The sequence below is a fragment of the Anabas testudineus genome, chromosome 19 (genome assembly GCF_900324465.2).
Source record: "Anabas testudineus chromosome 19, fAnaTes1.2, whole genome shotgun sequence".
Classification (NCBI taxonomy): domain Eukaryota; kingdom Metazoa; phylum Chordata; class Actinopteri; order Anabantiformes; family Anabantidae; genus Anabas; species Anabas testudineus.
Genome location: NC_046628.1, coordinates 9222738 through 9241329, shown reverse-complemented (window position 1 = coordinate 9241329; position 18592 = coordinate 9222738). Strand labels below are relative to the sequence as shown.

Below are 18592 nucleotides of genomic sequence, written 5' to 3'. Positions count from 1 at the left end.
AAAACATATTTACATTATTGACAATCACAATCAAAGGGCAGATAATGGATTCAAGCAAACGCATGAGTAATATTAAAGTCAATCATAGAACTTACTTGGTGATGGAGAAGTCTGTAAATATGAAAAGAACTTAATATCAAAGAATAAAAACATATTTACATTATTGACAATCACAATCAAAGGGCAGATAATGGATTCAAGCAAACGCATGAGTAATATTAAAGTCAGTCATAGAACTTACTTGGTGCTGGAGAAGTCTGTAAATATGAAAAGAACTTAATATCAAAGAATAAAAACATATTTACATTATTGACAATCACAATCAAAGGGCAGATAATGGATTCAAGCAAACGCATGAGTAATATTAAAGTCAGTCATAGAACTTACTTGGTGATGGAGAAGTCTGTAAATATGAAAAGAACTTAATATCAAAGAATAAAAACATATTTACATTATTGACAATCACAATCAAAGGGCAGATAATGGATTCAAGCAAACGCATGAGTAATATTAAAGTCAATCATAGAACTTACTTGGTGATGGAGAAGTCTGTAAATATGAAAAGAACTTAATATCAAAGAATAAAAACATATTTACATTATTGACAATCACAATCAAAGGGCAGATAATGGATTCAAGCAAACGCATGAGTAATATTAAAGTCAATCATAGAACTTACTTGGTGATGGAGAAGTCTGTAAATATGAAAAGAACTTAATATCAAAGAATAAAAACATATTTACATTATTGACAATCACAATCAAAGGGCAGATAATGGATTCAAGCAAACGCATGAGTAATATTAAAGTTAATCATAGAACTTACTTGGTGATGGAGAAGTCTGTAAATATGAAAAGAACTTAATATCAAAGAATAAAAACATATTTACATTATTGACAATAACAATCAAAGGTCAGATAATGGATTCAAGCAAACGCATGAGTAATATTAAAGTCAATCATAGAACTTACTTGGTGATGGAGAAGTCTGTAAATATGAAAAGAACTTAATATCAAAGAATAAAAACATATTTACATTATTGACAATAACAATCAAAGGTCAGATAATGGATTCAAGCAAACGCATGAGTAATATTAAAGTCAATCATAGAACTTACTTGGTGATGGAGAAGTCTGTAAATATGAAAAGAACTTAATATCAAAGAATAAAAACATATTTACATTATTGACAATCACAATCAAAGGGCAGATAATGGATTCAAGCAAACGCATGAGTAATATTAAAGTCAATCATAGAACTTACTTGGTGATGGAGAAGTCTGTAAATATGAAAAGAACTTAATATCAAAGAATAAAAACATATTTACATTATTGACAATCACAATCAAAGGGCAGATAATGGATTCAAGCAAACGCATGAGTAATATTAAAGTCAATCATAGAACTTACTTGGTGATGGAGAAGTCTGTAAATATGAAAAGAACTTAATATCAAAGAATAAAAACATATTTACATTATTGACAATCACAATCAAAGGGCAGATAATGGATTCAAGCAAACGCATGAGTAATATTAAAGTCAATCATAGAACTTACTTGGTGCTGGAGAAGTCTGTAAATATGAAAAGAACTTAATATCAAAGAATAAAAACATATTTACATTATTGACAATAACAATCAAAGGGCAGATAATGGATTCAAGCAAACGCATGAGTAATATTAAAGTCAATCATAGAACTTACTTGGTGCTGGAGAAGTCTGTAAATATGAAAAGAACTTAATATCAAAGAATAAAAACATATTTACATTATTGACAATCACAATCAAAGGGCAGATAATGGATTCAAGCAAACGCATGAGTAATATTAAAGTCAATCATAGAACTTACTTGGTGCTGGAGAAGTCTGTAAATATGAAAAGAACTTAATATCAAAGAATAAAAACATATTTACATTATTGACAATCACAATCAAAGGGCAGATAATGGATTCAAGCAAACGCATGAGTAATATTAAAGTCAGTCATAGAACTTACTTGGTGCTGGAGAAGTCTGTAAATATGAAAAGAACTTAATATCAAAGAATAAAAACATATTTACATTATTGACAATCACAATCAAAGGGCAGATAATGGATTCAAGCAAACGCATGAGTAATATTAAAGTCAATCATAGAACTTACTTGGTGATGGAGAAGTCTGTAAATATGAAAAGAACTTAATATCAAAGAATAAAAACATATTTACATTATTGACAATCACAATCAAAGGGCAGATAATGGATTCAAGCAAACTCATGAGTAATATTAAAGTCAATCATAGAACTTACTTGGTGCTGGAGAAGTCTGTAAATATGAAAAGAACTTAATATCAAAGAATAAAAACATATTTACATTATTGACAATCACAATCAAAGGGCAGATAATGGATTCAAGCAAACGCATGAGTAATATTAAAGTCAATCATAGAACTTACTTGGTGCTGGAGAAGTCTGTAAATATGAAAAGAACTTAATATCAAAGAATAAAAACATATTTACATTATTGACAATCACAATCAAAGGGCAGATAATGGATTCAAGCAAACGCATGAGTAATATTAAAGTCAATCATAGAACTTACTTGGTGATGGAGAAGTCTGTAAATATGAAAAGAACTTAATATCAAAGAATAAAAACATATTTACATTATTGACAATCACAATCAAAGGGCAGATAATGGATTCAAGCAAACGCATGAGTAATATTAAAGTCAATCATAGAACTTACTTGGTGATGGAGAAGTCTGTAAATATGAAAAGAACTTAATATCAAAGAATAAAAACATATTTACATTATTGACAATCACAATCAAAGGGCAGATAATGGATTCAAGCAAACGCATGAGTAATATTAAAGTCAATCATAGAACTTACTTGGTGATGGAGAAGTCTGTAAATATGAAAAGAACTTAATATCAAAGAATAAAAACATATTTACATTATTGACAATCACAATCAAAGGGCAGATAATGGATTCAAGCAAACGCATGAGTAATATTAAAGTCAATCATAGAACTTACTTGGTGATGGAGAAGTCTGTAAATATGAAAAGAACTTAATATCAAAGAATAAAAACATATTTACATTATTGACAATCACAATCAAAGGGCAGATAATGGATTCAAGCAAACGCATGAGTAATATTAAAGTCAATCATAGAACTTACTTGGTGATGGAGAAGTCTGTAAATATGAAAAGAACTTAATATCAAAGAATAAAAACATATTTACATTATTGACAATAACAATCAAAGGTCAGATAATGGATTCAAGCAAACGCATGAGTAATATTAAAGTCAATCATAGAACTTACTTGGTGATGGAGAAGTCTGTAAATATGAAAAGAACTTAATATCAAAGAATAAAAACATATTTACATTATTGACAATCACAATCAAAGGGCAGATAATGGATTCAAGCAAACGCATGAGTAATATTAAAGTCAGTCATAGAACTTACTTGGTGATGGAGAAGTCTGTAAATATGAAAAGAACTTAATATCAAAGAATAAAAACATATTTACATTATTGACAATCACAATCAAAGGGCAGATAATGGATTCAAGCAAACGCATGAGTAATATTAAAGTCAGTCATAGAACTTACTTGGTGATGGAGAAGTCTGTAAATATGAAAAGAACTTAATATCAAAGAATAAAAACATATTTACATTATTGACAATCACAATCAAAGGGCAGATAATGGATTCAAGCAAACGCATGAGTAATATTAAAGTCAATCATAGAACTTACTTGGTGCTGGAGAAGTCTGTAAATATGAAAAGAACTTAATATCAAAGAATAAAAACATATTTACATTATTGACAATAACAATCAAAGGGCAGATAATGGATTCAAGCAAACGCATGAGTAATATTAAAGTCAATCATAGAACTTACTTGGTGCTGGAGAAGTCTGTAAATATGAAAAGAACTTAATATCAAAGAATAAAAACATATTTACATTATTGACAATCACAATCAAAGGGCAGATAATGGATTCAAGCAAACGCATGAGTAATATTAAAGTCAATCATAGAACTTACTTGGTGCTGGAGAAGTCTGTAAATATGAAAAGAACTTAATATCAAAGAATAAAAACATATTTACATTATTGACAATCACAATCAAAGGGCAGATAATGGATTCAAGCAAACGCATGAGTAATATTAAAGTCAATCATAGAACTTACTTGGTGATGGAGAAGTCTGTAAATATGAAAAGAACTTAATATCAAAGAATAAAAACATATTTACATTATTGACAATCACAATCAAAGGGCAGATAATGGATTCAAGCAAACGCATGAGTAATATTAAAGTCAGTCATAGAACTTACTTGGTGCTGGAGAAGTCTGTAAATATGAAAAGAACTTAATATCAAAGAATAAAAACATATTTACATTATTGACAATCACAATCAAAGGGCAGATAATGGATTCAAGCAAACGCATGAGTAATATTAAAGTCAATCATAGAACTTACTTGGTGCTGGAGAAGTCTGTAAATATGAAAAGAACTTAATATCAAAGAATAAAAACATATTTACATTATTGACAATCACAATCAAAGGGCAGATAATGGATTCAAGCAAACGCATGAGTAATATTAAAGTCAATCATAGAACTTACTTGGTGATGGAGAAGTCTGTAAATATGAAAAGAACTTAATATCAAAGAATAAAAACATATTTACATTATTGACAATCACAATCAAAGGGCAGATAATGGATTCAAGCAAACGCATGAGTAATATTAAAGTCAATCATAGAACTTACTTGGTGATGGAGAAGTCTGTAAATATGAAAAGAACTTAATATCAAAGAATAAAAACATATTTACATTATTGACAATCACAATCAAAGGGCAGATAATGGATTCAAGCAAACGCATGAGTAATATTAAAGTCAATCATAGAACTTACTTGGTGATGGAGAAGTCTGTAAATATGAAAAGAACTTAATATCAAAGAATAAAAACATATTTACATTATTGACAATCACAATCAAAGGGCAGATAATGGATTCAAGCAAACGCATGAGTAATATTAAAGTCAATCATAGAACTTACTTGGTGATGGAGAAGTCTGTAAATATGAAAAGAACTTAATATCAAAGAATAAAAACATATTTACATTATTGACAATCACAATCAAAGGGCAGATAATGGATTCAAGCAAACGCATGAGTAATATTAAAGTCAATCATAGAACTTACTTGGTGATGGAGAAGTCTGTAAATATGAAAAGAACTTAATATCAAAGAATAAAAACATATTTACATTATTGACAATCACAATCAAAGGTCAGATAATGGATTCAAGCAAACGCATGAGTAATATTAAAGTCAATCATAGAACTTACTTGGTGATGGAGAAGTCTGTAAATATGAAAAGAACTTAATATCAAAGAATAAAAACATATTTACATTATTGACAATCACAATCAAAGGGCAGATAATGGATTCAAGCAAACGCATGAGTAATATTAAAGTCAGTCATAGAACTTACTTGGTGATGGAGAAGTCTGTAAATATGAAAAGAACTTAATATCAAAGAATAAAAACATATTTACATTATTGACAATCACAATCAAAGGGCAGATAATGGATTCAAGCAAACGCATGAGTAATATTAAAGTCAGTCATAGAACTTACTTGGTGATGGAGAAGTCTGTAAATATGAAAAGAACTTAATATCAAAGAATAAAAACATATTTACATTATTGACAATCACAATCAAAGGGCAGATAATGGATTCAAGCAAACGCATGAGTAATATTAAAGTCAATCATAGAACTTACTTGGTGCTGGAGAAGTCTGTAAATATGAAAAGAACTTAATATCAAAGAATAAAAACATATTTACATTATTGACAATCACAATCAAAGGGCAGATAATGGATTCAAGCAAACGCATGAGTAATATTAAAGTCAATCATAGAACTTACTTGGTTCTGGAGAAGTCTGTAAATATGAAAAGAACTTAATATCAAAGAATAAAAACATATTTACATTATTGACAATCACAATCAAAGGGCAGATAATGGATTCAAGCAAACGCATGAGTAATATTAAAGTCAATCATAGAACTTACTTGGTGCTGGAGAAGTCTGTAAATATGAAAAGAACTTAATATCAAAGAATAAAAACATATTTACATTATTGACAATCACAATCAAAGGGCAGATAATGGATTCAAGCAAACGCATGAGTAATATTAAAGTCAATCATAGAACTTACCTGGTGATGGAGAAGTCTGTAAATATGAAAAGAACTTAATATCAAAGAATAAAAACATATTTACATTATTGACAATCACAATCAAAGGGCAGATAATGGATTCAAGCAAACGCATGAGTAATATTAAAGTCAGTCATAGAACTTACTTGGTGCTGGAGAAGTCTGTAAATATGAAAAGAACTTAATATCAAAGAATAAAAACATATTTACATTATTGACAATCACAATCAAAGGGCAGATAATGGATTCAAGCAAACGCATGAGTAATATTAAAGTCAGTCATAGAACTTACTTGGTGATGGAGAAGTCTGTAAATATGAAAAGAACTTAATATCAAAGAATAAAAACATATTTACATTACTGACAATCACAATCAAAGGGCAGATAATGGATTCAAGCAAACGCATGAGTAATATTAAAGTCAGTCATAGAACTTACTTGGTGATGGAGAAGTCTGTAAATATGAAAAGAACTTAATATCAAAGAATAAAAACATATTTACATTATTGACAATCACAATCAAAGGGCAGATAATGGATTCAAGCAAACGCATGAGTAATATTAAAGTCAATCATAGAACTTACTTGGTGCTGGAGAAGTCTGTAAATATGAAAAGAACTTAATATCAAAGAATAAAAACATATTTACATTATTGACAATAACAATCAAAGGGCAGATAATGGATTCAAGCAAACGCATGAGTAATATTAAAGTCAATCATAGAACTTACTTGGTTCTGGAGAAGTCTGTAAATATGAAAAGAACTTAATATCAAAGAATAAAAACATATTTACATTATTGACAATCACAATCAAAGGGCAGATAATGGATTCAAGCAAACGCATGAGTAATATTAAAGTCAATCATAGAACTTACTTGGTGCTGGAGAAGTCTGTAAATATGAAAAGAACTTAATATCAAAGAATAAAAACATATTTACATTATTGACAATCACAATCAAAGGGCAGATAATGGATTCAAGCAAACGCATGAGTAATATTAAAGTCATCATAGAACTTACCTGGTGATGGAGAAGTCTGTAAATATGAAAAGAACTTAATATCAAAGAATAAAAACATATTTACATTATTGACAATCACAATCAAAGGGCAGATAATGGATTCAAGCAAACGCATGAGTAATATTAAAGTCAGTCATAGAACTTACTTGGTGCTGGAGAAGTCTGTAAATATGAAAAGAACTTAATATCAAAGAATAAAAACATATTTACATTATTGACAATCACAATCAAAGGGCAGATAATGGATTCAAGCAAACGCATGAGTAATATTAAAGTCAATCATAGAACTTACCTGGTGATGGAGAAGTCTGTAAATATGAAAAGAACTTAATATCAAAGAATAAAAACATATTTACATTATTGACAATCACAATCAAAGGGCAGATAATGGATTCAAGCAAACGCATGAGTAATATTAAAGTCAATCATAGAACTTACCTGGTGATGGAGAAGTCTGTAAATATGAAAAGAACTTAATATCAAAGAATAAAAACATATTTACATTATTGACAATCACAATCAAAGGGCAGATAATGGATTCAAGCAAACGCATGAGTAATATTAAAGTCAATCATAGAACTTACCTGGTGATGGAGAAGTCTGTAAATATGAAAAGAACTTAATATCAAAGAATAAAAACATATTTACATTATTGACAATCACAATCAAAGGGCAGATAATGGATTCAAGCAAACGCATGAGTAATATTAAAGTCAGTCATAGAACTTACTTGGTGCTGGAGAAGTCTGTAAATATGAAAAGAACTTAATGTCAAAGAATAAAAACATATTTACATTATTGACAATCACAATCAAAGGGCAGATAATGGATTCAAGCAAACGCATGAGTAATATTAAAGTCAATCATAGAACTTACCTGGTGATGGAGAACTCTTTATGACCACACCCATCTGTTACAGTTCTTTCCTTTGATCTCTGTTCTCTTTTTTTTTTTTCACCTGCTCTCACCCTGTTCTCCGGCCACTTCCTGTTTGCCCATATATGGACGTCCGCTTCCCCTACTCACCAGACTCATTATTGACTGATTCATTATATATATATATATATATATATATATATATATATATATATATATATATATATATAAGCTCCCCTCAGTGTTTTCTTTGCTGCTACTTTGTGCCACTTTGGACTCTGCGGTTCGTTAGTTTGTTGTCTGGATCTCACACCTTCACTCCCGTATGTTTTGTTTGTTTTCTTCCTTTTGGACTTTGTCTCCGAGCGGTAACAACAAAATTAGGCATCTGATTTGTCGCCATAAACGTTCATTACTCGTTAAAACGGCAATATAAAGCTAGCAGTTAGCGATATAAAGCTAGCAGTTAGCCATATAAAGCTAGCAGTTAGCGATATAAAGCTAGCAGTTAGTCATATAAAGCTAGCAGTTAGCCATATAAAGCTAGCAGTTAGCTCGACACACAACTTCCCAATAAACTATTTATTCTACACAATATGGAAGCATTAGCTAAAATACCGTTCACCTCTCATATACATACCTAAATGCTGAGACTACAAAAGCTGATGAATCAAGTGAGACGACGACACAACGATTCTTAACTGACCAGAGAAGTGGCTCAGAGTCAGTGACGGTCCAACTGCGACAGACCCGGTCCGGTAGATGGTGCTGCCTGTCTGACCCGGTCCGGTAGATGGTGCTGCCTGTCTGACCCGGTCCGGTAGATGGTGCGGACTGTCTGACCCGGTCCGGTAGATGGTGCGGACTGTCTGACCCGGTCCGGTAGATGGTGCTGCCTGTCTGACCCGGTCCGGTAGATGGTGCTGACTGTCTGACCCGGTTCGGTAGATGGTGCTGCCTGTCTGACCCGGTCCGGTAGATGGTGCTGCCTGTCTGACCCGGTCCGGTAGATGGTGCTGCCTGTCTGACCCGGTCCGGTAGATGGTGCTGACTGTCTGACCCGGTCCGGTAGATGGTGCTGACTGTCTGACCCGGTCCGGTCCGGTAGATGGTGCTGCCTGTCTGACCCGGTCCGGTAGATGGTGCTGCCTGTCTGACCCGGTCCGGTAGATGGTGCTGACTTTCCCACGCTTCGAGTTTGAACCGTGTGTCGTCAGACAGAAATGGTCAAAACATTTGAGTTCAATTACTAAATTTACTCAAAAGATTTGATCAGTATAAACTTAAAAATAAAAACAGTTAAAATAACTCAAAATATTAAAGGTAAATCAACTTTTTTAAAAATTTGTGTGTAAACTCAGTTAATTTGACAAGCATTTACTCTTCGGTCTCACAGTGTAGGACAGGAATAAATCCAGTGCAAACATACCACAAGACAAAGCTGAACGCCAGTCAGAGATGTTCAGTCCCAAAACTGAGCAGGTCCTCTCATACGCTGACACAGCAGAACACAGCATGTTGTTGGCTGGAGTGTACAGGCAGAGATCATAGACACAGGAACTGAAAAATGGCTCTGGATTAGAGTGCTGGTGGCAGGCAGCAAATGGGCCACTGGTGTTGGTGATGACACTACAAAGCTCTGAGTATTCTTCCCTAAAGCGACAGTTGTTCTGTCCATCATCATTCCTTACATCGGTGGATCCACATCTAGAAAAGACATTTGGTTGATTTTCTATTCCATATTTATTGTAGTATGTATAGTATACAACCTTTCTACAGCTGCTCACCCTGCTTGGCTTGTGTTTGCCTTCCAGCTGTTTCCAAATTGAAAGTCATTTTGTGCAGAAGTTCCATTGGGAAAGACTTTGTCATCTTCAGGGTTGTTGTTGAAGTTTCCACACATCCCAGTGACTTTGTTTCTGTGGTTTTGGCCAATTCTGACCAGTAAGGTGCTCTGGCCATCAAACTGGACTGTCAGGTCTGTGGCATCGACCATGATGTAGCTTCCCTGTCTTACTATATTAGCTATTGTTCCTGCAGTGGTGGGGACAGAAACCTCACTTCCATTTACCTGGAGGGATGACAGATTTTACAGAGACAGACAAACTTAGCTATGTTTAAACCAAACAGTTATATGAACTAAATAAGTAAGTAATAAAGAGTTTACCGTTAATTTTCTGTTGGCTCCGATCCTGATGTACACACTCTCTGTTTGTCTTGAGAGATAAATATCCACTGCTGATACAAAGGACACAACGCTGTTGCCACGGTGATTATTGATGGCTGCCACCTGAAACTGGGTTTCACTGATGTCATGGCTCACGCTCTCAGTGATGATGTAAGAGCATGTGCCCTGGAAATGAGCCAGTGCTCCATCAAAGGTGATGTAGTGTGGGTCTCCCCACACAGTGCAAGTAGACATTGAATCAAAACAGCCCAGCTGACCATTTCTGATGGTGCACTGTTGTGCAGGAGTGCAAGATGTAGCAGAGCAGCGCAGGTCATTGAGACCATGACATTCACATCTCTGGGAACAACCCTCTTTAATTGTTTGTTGCAATTGCAATGTTTTGTGAAGCTTTGACTGAGCATACAGATCACTGTGCTGGGTAATGAAGCAGGTATTGCATTCATAACTTAGTAATCTAAACCTATAAGTATTCATTATTATTATTATTATTATGTTATTATCTATATTTATAAGTTAGAAAAGTTAGAAACTGTCCCTCTCTCGTTGCAGCGTCTCTTCTCTGCCCTCTGCTGTCGCCGCCTGCTCTCATCTGTTTTCCAAGCGAGGCGCAGTTCATCTGAAACGAGCCCATAATCTGACTGTGAGTATAGAAATAGGGTTATTGGATGAACAAGTACTCAGAGGGAATAATTGTGTGTGTGTGTGTGTGTGTGTGTGTGTGTGTGTGTGTGTGTGTGTATTTTATTTATTTATTTATTGCATTTAGGCCCGTTGTAAAAGCAGCAGTAGACACGCAAAACTAAGCGATGGATCCTTAACAGCCTGTGGGTGCTCATCTGTTTTGATGGATGCTAATTTTGATGGAGATAAGGAATTAGGGACTTCGGGCCACTCCAATACACAGATTGGATCAGGCAACAAATTAAAATACTCAAATACTCCATTAAAACATTTTATTTATTTATTTCCCCTTGAATACCTTACATTACTTATTGAATTACATATTGAGTGATTTAAGGTTATGAATACCACAAGAAAATTAAAGATAACACAAAGAGGTTACACGTTTATCACAATGCACATTGGTTCCCTGGTGACCTGAAGCAATATTACTCACCAACAATACAAAACCACCTTAAACAACTTAAGAACAAATAGAAATACAACTCAAAAGCATACAGAGCATAAGATGTTGATTTGATGAAGATTTTAAAATATGGTTAGATCAGAGTTGTGGCAGTCAGCAAACTGGTTAGCAGGGACACCACTGAGATCATCTATCCTGTAGTACTGCTTGCTTTCTCCACATTGTCCACTAAAAAAGACATATTTACAGTAAGTCAATTGTCCAAGTCATCGGTCATAGAGAAGAAGAATACATAATTTATTAAATGGATAGAGAGCTTTACCTGCACGCTTTGATCTTGAGACCAGTGGTCCTAGTGAGATGGCAGTAGTGTCATGGTAAGATACGTCTCTGCGAACTCGCCCATGGTCACCTGGGTAGCAGTGCTGCAGGAAAACCACATCAATGGCATTTACTGATGCTTCTGTTGTTAATCTCTATAATCTTAGTACAAACACAATTGTGAAGAACTTACAGCTGTGCAGTTGTTTTGGCTCAGAAGACAAAGGTGGACCTGGCAGTGCAGGTAGATGGATGAAAAGTTGGTGAAGTTGAACATCCTGAAGGAGAATCTGGCCACAGTGGAGATGCCATTCTGAACCAGCTCAACTGTACCATCTTCTTGATTAGGACACCTGGATGACAGAGGACGTTGTAGGAGGTACGGTGTTACCAGGCAGACAATAAAGTAGAAAGTTTAAGCTCAGAAAGAGACAATGGTTGAAGCAAATGTAAAGGTGCTTTTAAGGGTAATTCATGTCTTTCTCTCAAAAACAAGAAATGTGTTATCTAAGATAAGGTAAAGAAGCAGTAGTCTATTACTGTGCACTAATGAGATCCGAGCGGGTAGGATAGTCAGCATCGTTGACTGGCGTGGCCCAACAAGACTCCAGAATTGTGGAGATCTGACTTTCATCCACTCCTTCTGCCTGCACCTCCATAAACAACAGCTGGCCTATTTCCACATGTATGGTACTGTTACTGGTCAGGGGGACGTGGAAGTCAGGGTCCTGGTAAGGGATCATTCTCAAATGATACTGTCCACTGCCACATGGAAGCTTCTTTCTCACAACGCTGCAGAGAGCAACATATAGTGTGAGTACACTTGAGAAGGACATTACATTTATTAAGGTAACACAGTTGTGCAGAAAATACAGTTGATATAAAATGTGTACTATGTACATAAAAATTCACAAGGGCAGTTACACATGTAAAACTATTAGCATTTACCATAGACAGTTTTTGCTATTACAAGGACTGTATTAAGCAACACCTAAGGGATGGAGCTGATAAAGAAAAACATGCAGAGGAAAAGATATTGTCACCTCTCTATAGGGTTGATGCCCACATCCATGGACAGAGCCTGACTCAGAGGATATGAGCAGCAGAAACCTACAGTGATGTTTCTCTGGCGATGGACTAGACCTCTACCGAAATCCACACTGCCCTCCATGGCATTCGCATACATGAAATGCGTGCCATTGCTCTTAAGGTTGAAATGAAAAAATGGTATTAGTTGAGTAGTTTTAATACCTAAAACTGTACTTAGCCAGCATTGAGAAATCTGTGGTGTAATGACTGCACCTTGAGGACTGTACCACACAGCTGGTTATCATTGTCAAAATGGAACAACAGTCGTCCGTCCTGGACAGTTCCCCTACAGGAGTCATCACGAAGATGGAGGGCCCTAAAGTCAAAGCCAGCCTCAAACAGCTGACAACGTGACACTGACAGGGTGCCTGAGCTACTGGCACAAGCAATGGACGAGTCTAGAAAAGAAGGAAAATTGAAATATGTAGTTTTGTATAGCGAATTTCAAAGACCATACCACTATGTTTAAGAAATAGATACTCCTCATTGTACAGTTAAACACTGTCAATTCAAAGACCCAAAAAACAAACCAGACAAAGCAGCATTTCAAGAGATGTTGCCCTCACCATAGCTACGATTGTTGGGTCGAGGGTAATGCTCATCACAGAAGCAGCCATACACACCGTCCTTTTGGCCACACCACTCATAGTCTGTGCAGTTCAGACTTTCACAGGGATCTGATTCAGCTATGAAAGGTCGGGATAAATGATGCAAATTAAACTAGGTAACAGAACGTGAAACTGAAATTATCTATATCCACAATTAGGACAGGAATAAATCCAGTGCAAACATACCACAAGACAAAGCCGAACGCCAGTCAGAGATGTTCAATCCCAAAACTGAGCAGGTCCTCTCATATGCTGACACAGCAGAACACAGCATGTTGTTGGCTGGAGTGTACAGGCAGAGATCATAGACACAGGAACTGAAAAATGGCTCAGGATTAGAGTGCTGGTGGCAGGCAGCAAATGGGCCACTGGTGTTGGTGATGATGCTACAAAGCTCTGAGTATTCTTCCCTAAAGCGACAGTTGTTCTGTCCATCATCATTCCTTTCATCGGTGGATCCACATCTGGAAAAGACATTTGGTTGATTTTTTATTCCATATTTATTGTAGTATGTATAGTATACAACCGTTCTACAGCTGCTCACCCTGCTTGGCTTGTGTTTGCCTTCCAGCTGTTTCCAAATTGAAAGTCATTTTGTGCCAAAGTTCCATTGGGAAAGACTTTGTCATCTTCAGGGTTGTCGTTGAAGTTTCCACACATCCCAGTGACTTTGTTTCTGTGGTTTTCGCCAATTCTGACCAGTAAGGTGCTCTGGCCATCAAACTGGACTGTCAGGTCTGTGGCATCGACCATGATGTAGCTTCCCTGTCTTACTATACTAGCTAATGTTCCTGCAGTGGTGGGGACAGAAACCTCACTTCCATTTACCTGGAGGGATGACAGATTTTACAGAGACAGAGAAACTTAGCTATGTTTAAACCAAACAGTTATATGAGCTAAATAAGTAAGTAATAAAGAGTTTACCGTTAATTTTCTGTTGGCTCCAATCCTGATGTACACACTCTCTGTTTGTCTTGAGAGATAAATATCCACTGCTGATACAAAGGACACAGCGTTGTTGCCACGGTGATTATTGGTGGCTGCCACCTGAAACTGGGTTTCACTGATGTCATGGCTCACGCTCTCAGTGATGATGTAAGAGCATGTGCCCTGGAAATGAGCCAGTGCTCCATCAAAGGTGATGTAGTGTGGGTCTCCCCACACAGTGCATGTAGAAATTGTATTAAAACAGCCCAGCTGACCATTTCTGATGGTGCACTGTTGCGCAGCAGTGCAAGATATAGCAGAGCAGCGCAGGTCATTGGGACCATGACATTCACATCTCTGGGAACAACCTTCTGTCAGGAAGGACTCACCAGCCTGTAGTATGTGAAAAACAAGAAGAAAATACTGACTGGAAAAGACTCTCACTCTTACCATCAACACTTGATATTTAAAACACACTTCTGTTCATTGTTGTTTTCAACTCAAGTATTTGTTCTGATTTTGTACAAAAAAATGATTATTTGTGTGGGTTATTTTAACTTTCATTTACATGTTGACAATAATTGCAGTAACACTGCATTTAATTCATTGGACTGGTTTTACTCTAGTAGTATTGAGTATTTTAATCACACTTTCAATCTATCTAATCTAAGCCTGTTTTGACAAAATGGCCCTTAAAGATTTCACAAGATGTGTAAACTGTTAAAAAAAAACTGAAAAGATGAAGCATTTACTGCTGTAAATGAATAATGAAAACCTAATAAAATAAATATTTTTTGTTATTCTAAATATTTCAGTGAAAATTAAACCACAATTATATGTTGGTCCCTTATTTTCAGATTTAACCAAATACAACGAAAAATGCACTATTTAATTCAGCAGACAGTCAAATCTGATGTTTTTTTAATTTGCAGTCATGACTTACATTGTAGTAGGAACCATCATGCTGGCACCCACAGCTGTGCACAGGGACACAGCTTCTCCCACTCCTTCTGAAGCCTTCATTGCAAAAACAGCCCTCAGAGCAAACCTGCTCACAGTTGGCATTACCGGTGCTGGCACAAGTGTGGCCACAGTCTGTTCCACACAGCTCATAATGGCTGTTGACTGGACAGTCGATTACTTGATAATTGAGGAAATAATAATGTGATTACTTACATTTTATAAAGACGAGTATTAGTAGTGGATTAGAAACACATTTTGTTTAAATTATATAAAGAATAGTATTAGTAGTAGACACATTATGTAAGTCAGTAAATTAACCCCATATGTAGAATATTCTGATTGCTGACACTTCTTTGGTTCAAGACATTAACTCCTTTACTCACTGCAGGTGGTGTTCTGTCTCCAAGGGTAGATTCGAACATTAGCAGACTGACAGGCACTAACATATGCTTGCATGGCTCTGCACAGAAGATCTTGACTTCGACTTCCCGACACACACACATCAAACACGCAGTCATTGAAATATGGTGTTGGGTCCACCTGCTCATGGCAGAAGCTGAAGGGCCCGTCGGCTGCTTGAAGGACTTGACACTGAGCTCTAGCAGGTTGTTCATTGCTACAATGATGGCAGGAGGAACCACATCCATCACTGCAGGTGTAGTTTCCTGCCACCTTCCAAGCTGTACCAAACTCATCTGGAGTGGTGACTATTTGTCCAGTTGGAGTGAGGAAGTCGTCATTTGAATTTCCATTAAAGTTTCCACACAGTCCACATGTTTTTTCTCTGATGATAATGATTTGAAAAGTAATTATTGCCATTAATCAGATCATAGGTGCATGAGTAAAATAATTTTAAACTAAAGCCCTCTGTTGTACCTGTAATTTGAAGGAACAGAGATGGACACTGTACTCCATCCATCATATGAGACACTGAGATCAAAATCTGTACTGATGACTGTGTGGGATCCACTGGCAGAGACAGACACAAGACTTCCATTCAAGGAAACTGGTAAATTTTTTGTTATGCCATTTACCTATATCATTGGAAAAAAAAATTGGAAAACATGTTCATCATTAAAAATAAACATTTCAGTATTTCTGAAACAATTATGTAATGACGGGTACTAATTATCATCAGGCAATTTTTTTCTTTGCTATTGGCTGACATATGCAAATAGTGTAGTCAGAGTCAGAGCATGACTATCTGCAGTTTTAAAGGTCATATCTCTTTTTGGGAATATGAATGTAAATAACTCACCTCAACAATACCTCTGTTGTCTCTAGACACATGGATTTGGTAGCCGTAAACATTCACAAAAATCTCAGCTGTGATGGAAACTGACAACCCACTCAATTGTTCATTCTTGGCTTCCACAGAAAACTGGTGGAGTTCATCAGTGGCATTGCAAACCGTTGCCAAAACATAGCGACAGGTTCCCTGGAAGTCATATGCCTTGTGATCAAAAGTGTAGTAGTGAGGATCTCCAGAAGCATAACAGGTGCCAGGTGGGTTTGAATAGCAGCCAACCTCACCCCCCACCACACGGCAGGATTCCTGGGGACCACAGGAGTTGGGGACACACTGGACTAAGCCAGTTGTACCATCACAGGTACACAAGTGCTGACATTCCTCTCCATCCAAGAACTGTTCACCACCTTCATGGTAACGTCCTTGGTGATAGCATCCGCAGGATGTTGGTGGCACACACTGGTGGCCATTGAGGACAAGTCCATCATTACACTGGCAACCCTCCTGGCACACAGTGTCACAGGTGAAAGGGAAAGAAAGGCTAGGGCAGGTGGAAGGACAGGAGCTTCCACAGATTTCATAATGGCTGTTTAGAGGGCAGGTTGGCTCTAGAGAAAGGTAAACACAATGATTTAAACAGGTTACTTTTATTTGACATCCAGACTTAATACAAGGGGAGGGTAAATGCTTACCACAGTCAGTTGCGTTCCTCCAGTCTCTCAGGGGAACACCCCTCTGTTGGCATATTAGTACGTAATCTCGTAGGAACTCACAAAGTGCTGATGCTGGATTCATAGAGGCTCTAATCACCTCCCTACATGCTTCCATATACTGTTGTGGGTCTACAGTGGCCCAGCACTGGGTAAATGGCCCATGTGGGGAGACAAGAATGCCACACTGCTCACTAGAGTTTCCACTAGAATTTGAATTTCCACTGTCCACACAGTCTGCGGAGAGTGGGCCATCTCGCCAGCTGTCCCCAAAGTCCTGAGAACTGCTGACCGCAGTGCCATCAGGTGTGCGGTAGTCATCATCTGGTTGACCATTGTAATCACCACAGAGTCCACCCAGGGATCCATTGTAAATGCCAGGTGCAGTTACACGCACAAAGTGAGGGAAGACTGTCTGCACAGTTACACCGAAAGAGGTGCGAAGAATGATGCTGTTAATGCTGCTGCGGTAGACTTGGATTTGGCTGGATGTTGTGCCGAATGGTAATCTCACAAGTTGACCATCAACCTAAAGGGCCAATCACATTCATTCTTTTAAGAAACATGATTTAAAGAGAGTGGTGTACTATTACATTTGCAGAAGTATGAAAATATAGAGGCATTACAATTGAGATAAATTGATCAAATTACTTACATGAACTGTGCTGCTCTCTGTCATTTCAATGGACACGTGTGTTCCCTCTACTTCAACATTTAGCACCTTGACAAAACCTTGTTGGCCTCTGGGATCTTTTTCCACTGTCACCATAAAGTGTGAGCGAGGAGAAGACTCCATCACTTTGGCAAGAGTCAGTCGACATGCTCCAGGATACTGGTATGTTACTCCATCAAATGTATGATATGACCCTGGGCCGCTTATCCAGCAGGTTGCATAGCTGTTAGGTCTGCATCCTCTTTCTCCCTGCTCCACACTGCATGTTTCAAGTGGGCCACATCCATAGGACTGACACGTCATGGAGCCGTGACTGCAGCTACAACGTCTCCCACAGTCATCACCTAGTATTACAGTTTCTCCAGAGCGATAGTATCGATCCTCAAAGCTACAGCCACACTCAGCCTCAGGGACACAGACCCCACCACTGAGGATGTAGCCTGAATCACAGATGCAGCTCTCCTGAGCAGGTAGAGGGCAGTTCTGAGTGGAATTGGGATTGATGCAAGTAGCTGGACATCCTGAGCCTTGGGGCTCAAAGTGGCTGTTGGCAGGACAGATGATTTCTAGACAAAAAGACAACTTTGATTTTAATATCATGGACATTTTCTCCAGCTAGTATTTGGATTAAAGCAAACTGACGGACATAC

General features: G+C 36.7%; 1 protein-coding gene across 1 annotated transcript in view; it reads right to left on the bottom strand.

The window, feature by feature from the left end:
- Window positions 1-11555: 11555 nt before the first annotated feature.
- The window catches only part of LOC113156338 (alpha-tectorin-like), an 80731-nt gene continuing 73694 nt past the window's right edge, over window positions 11556-18592 (bottom strand). Inside the window, exons 11-26 of the mRNA XM_026351417.1 lie at window positions 17925-18508; window positions 17252-17798; window positions 16569-17167; window positions 16187-16344; window positions 15694-16094; window positions 15291-15487; window positions 14345-14740; window positions 13965-14248; window positions 13607-13884; window positions 13379-13498; window positions 13026-13210; window positions 12767-12927; window positions 12264-12515; window positions 11917-12076; window positions 11739-11827; window positions 11556-11650 (exon numbers count right to left, since the gene is read on the bottom strand). Of these exons, the coding sequence (XP_026207202.1) occupies window positions 11593-11650; window positions 11739-11827; window positions 11917-12076; window positions 12264-12515; window positions 12767-12927; window positions 13026-13210; window positions 13379-13498; window positions 13607-13884; window positions 13965-14248; window positions 14345-14740; window positions 15291-15487; window positions 15694-16094; window positions 16187-16344; window positions 16569-17167; window positions 17252-17798; window positions 17925-18508 (4469 nt within the window). The 3' untranslated portion in view covers window positions 11556-11592. The remainder of the gene's footprint in view (window positions 11651-11738; window positions 11828-11916; window positions 12077-12263; window positions 12516-12766; window positions 12928-13025; window positions 13211-13378; window positions 13499-13606; window positions 13885-13964; window positions 14249-14344; window positions 14741-15290; window positions 15488-15693; window positions 16095-16186; window positions 16345-16568; window positions 17168-17251; window positions 17799-17924; window positions 18509-18592) is intronic.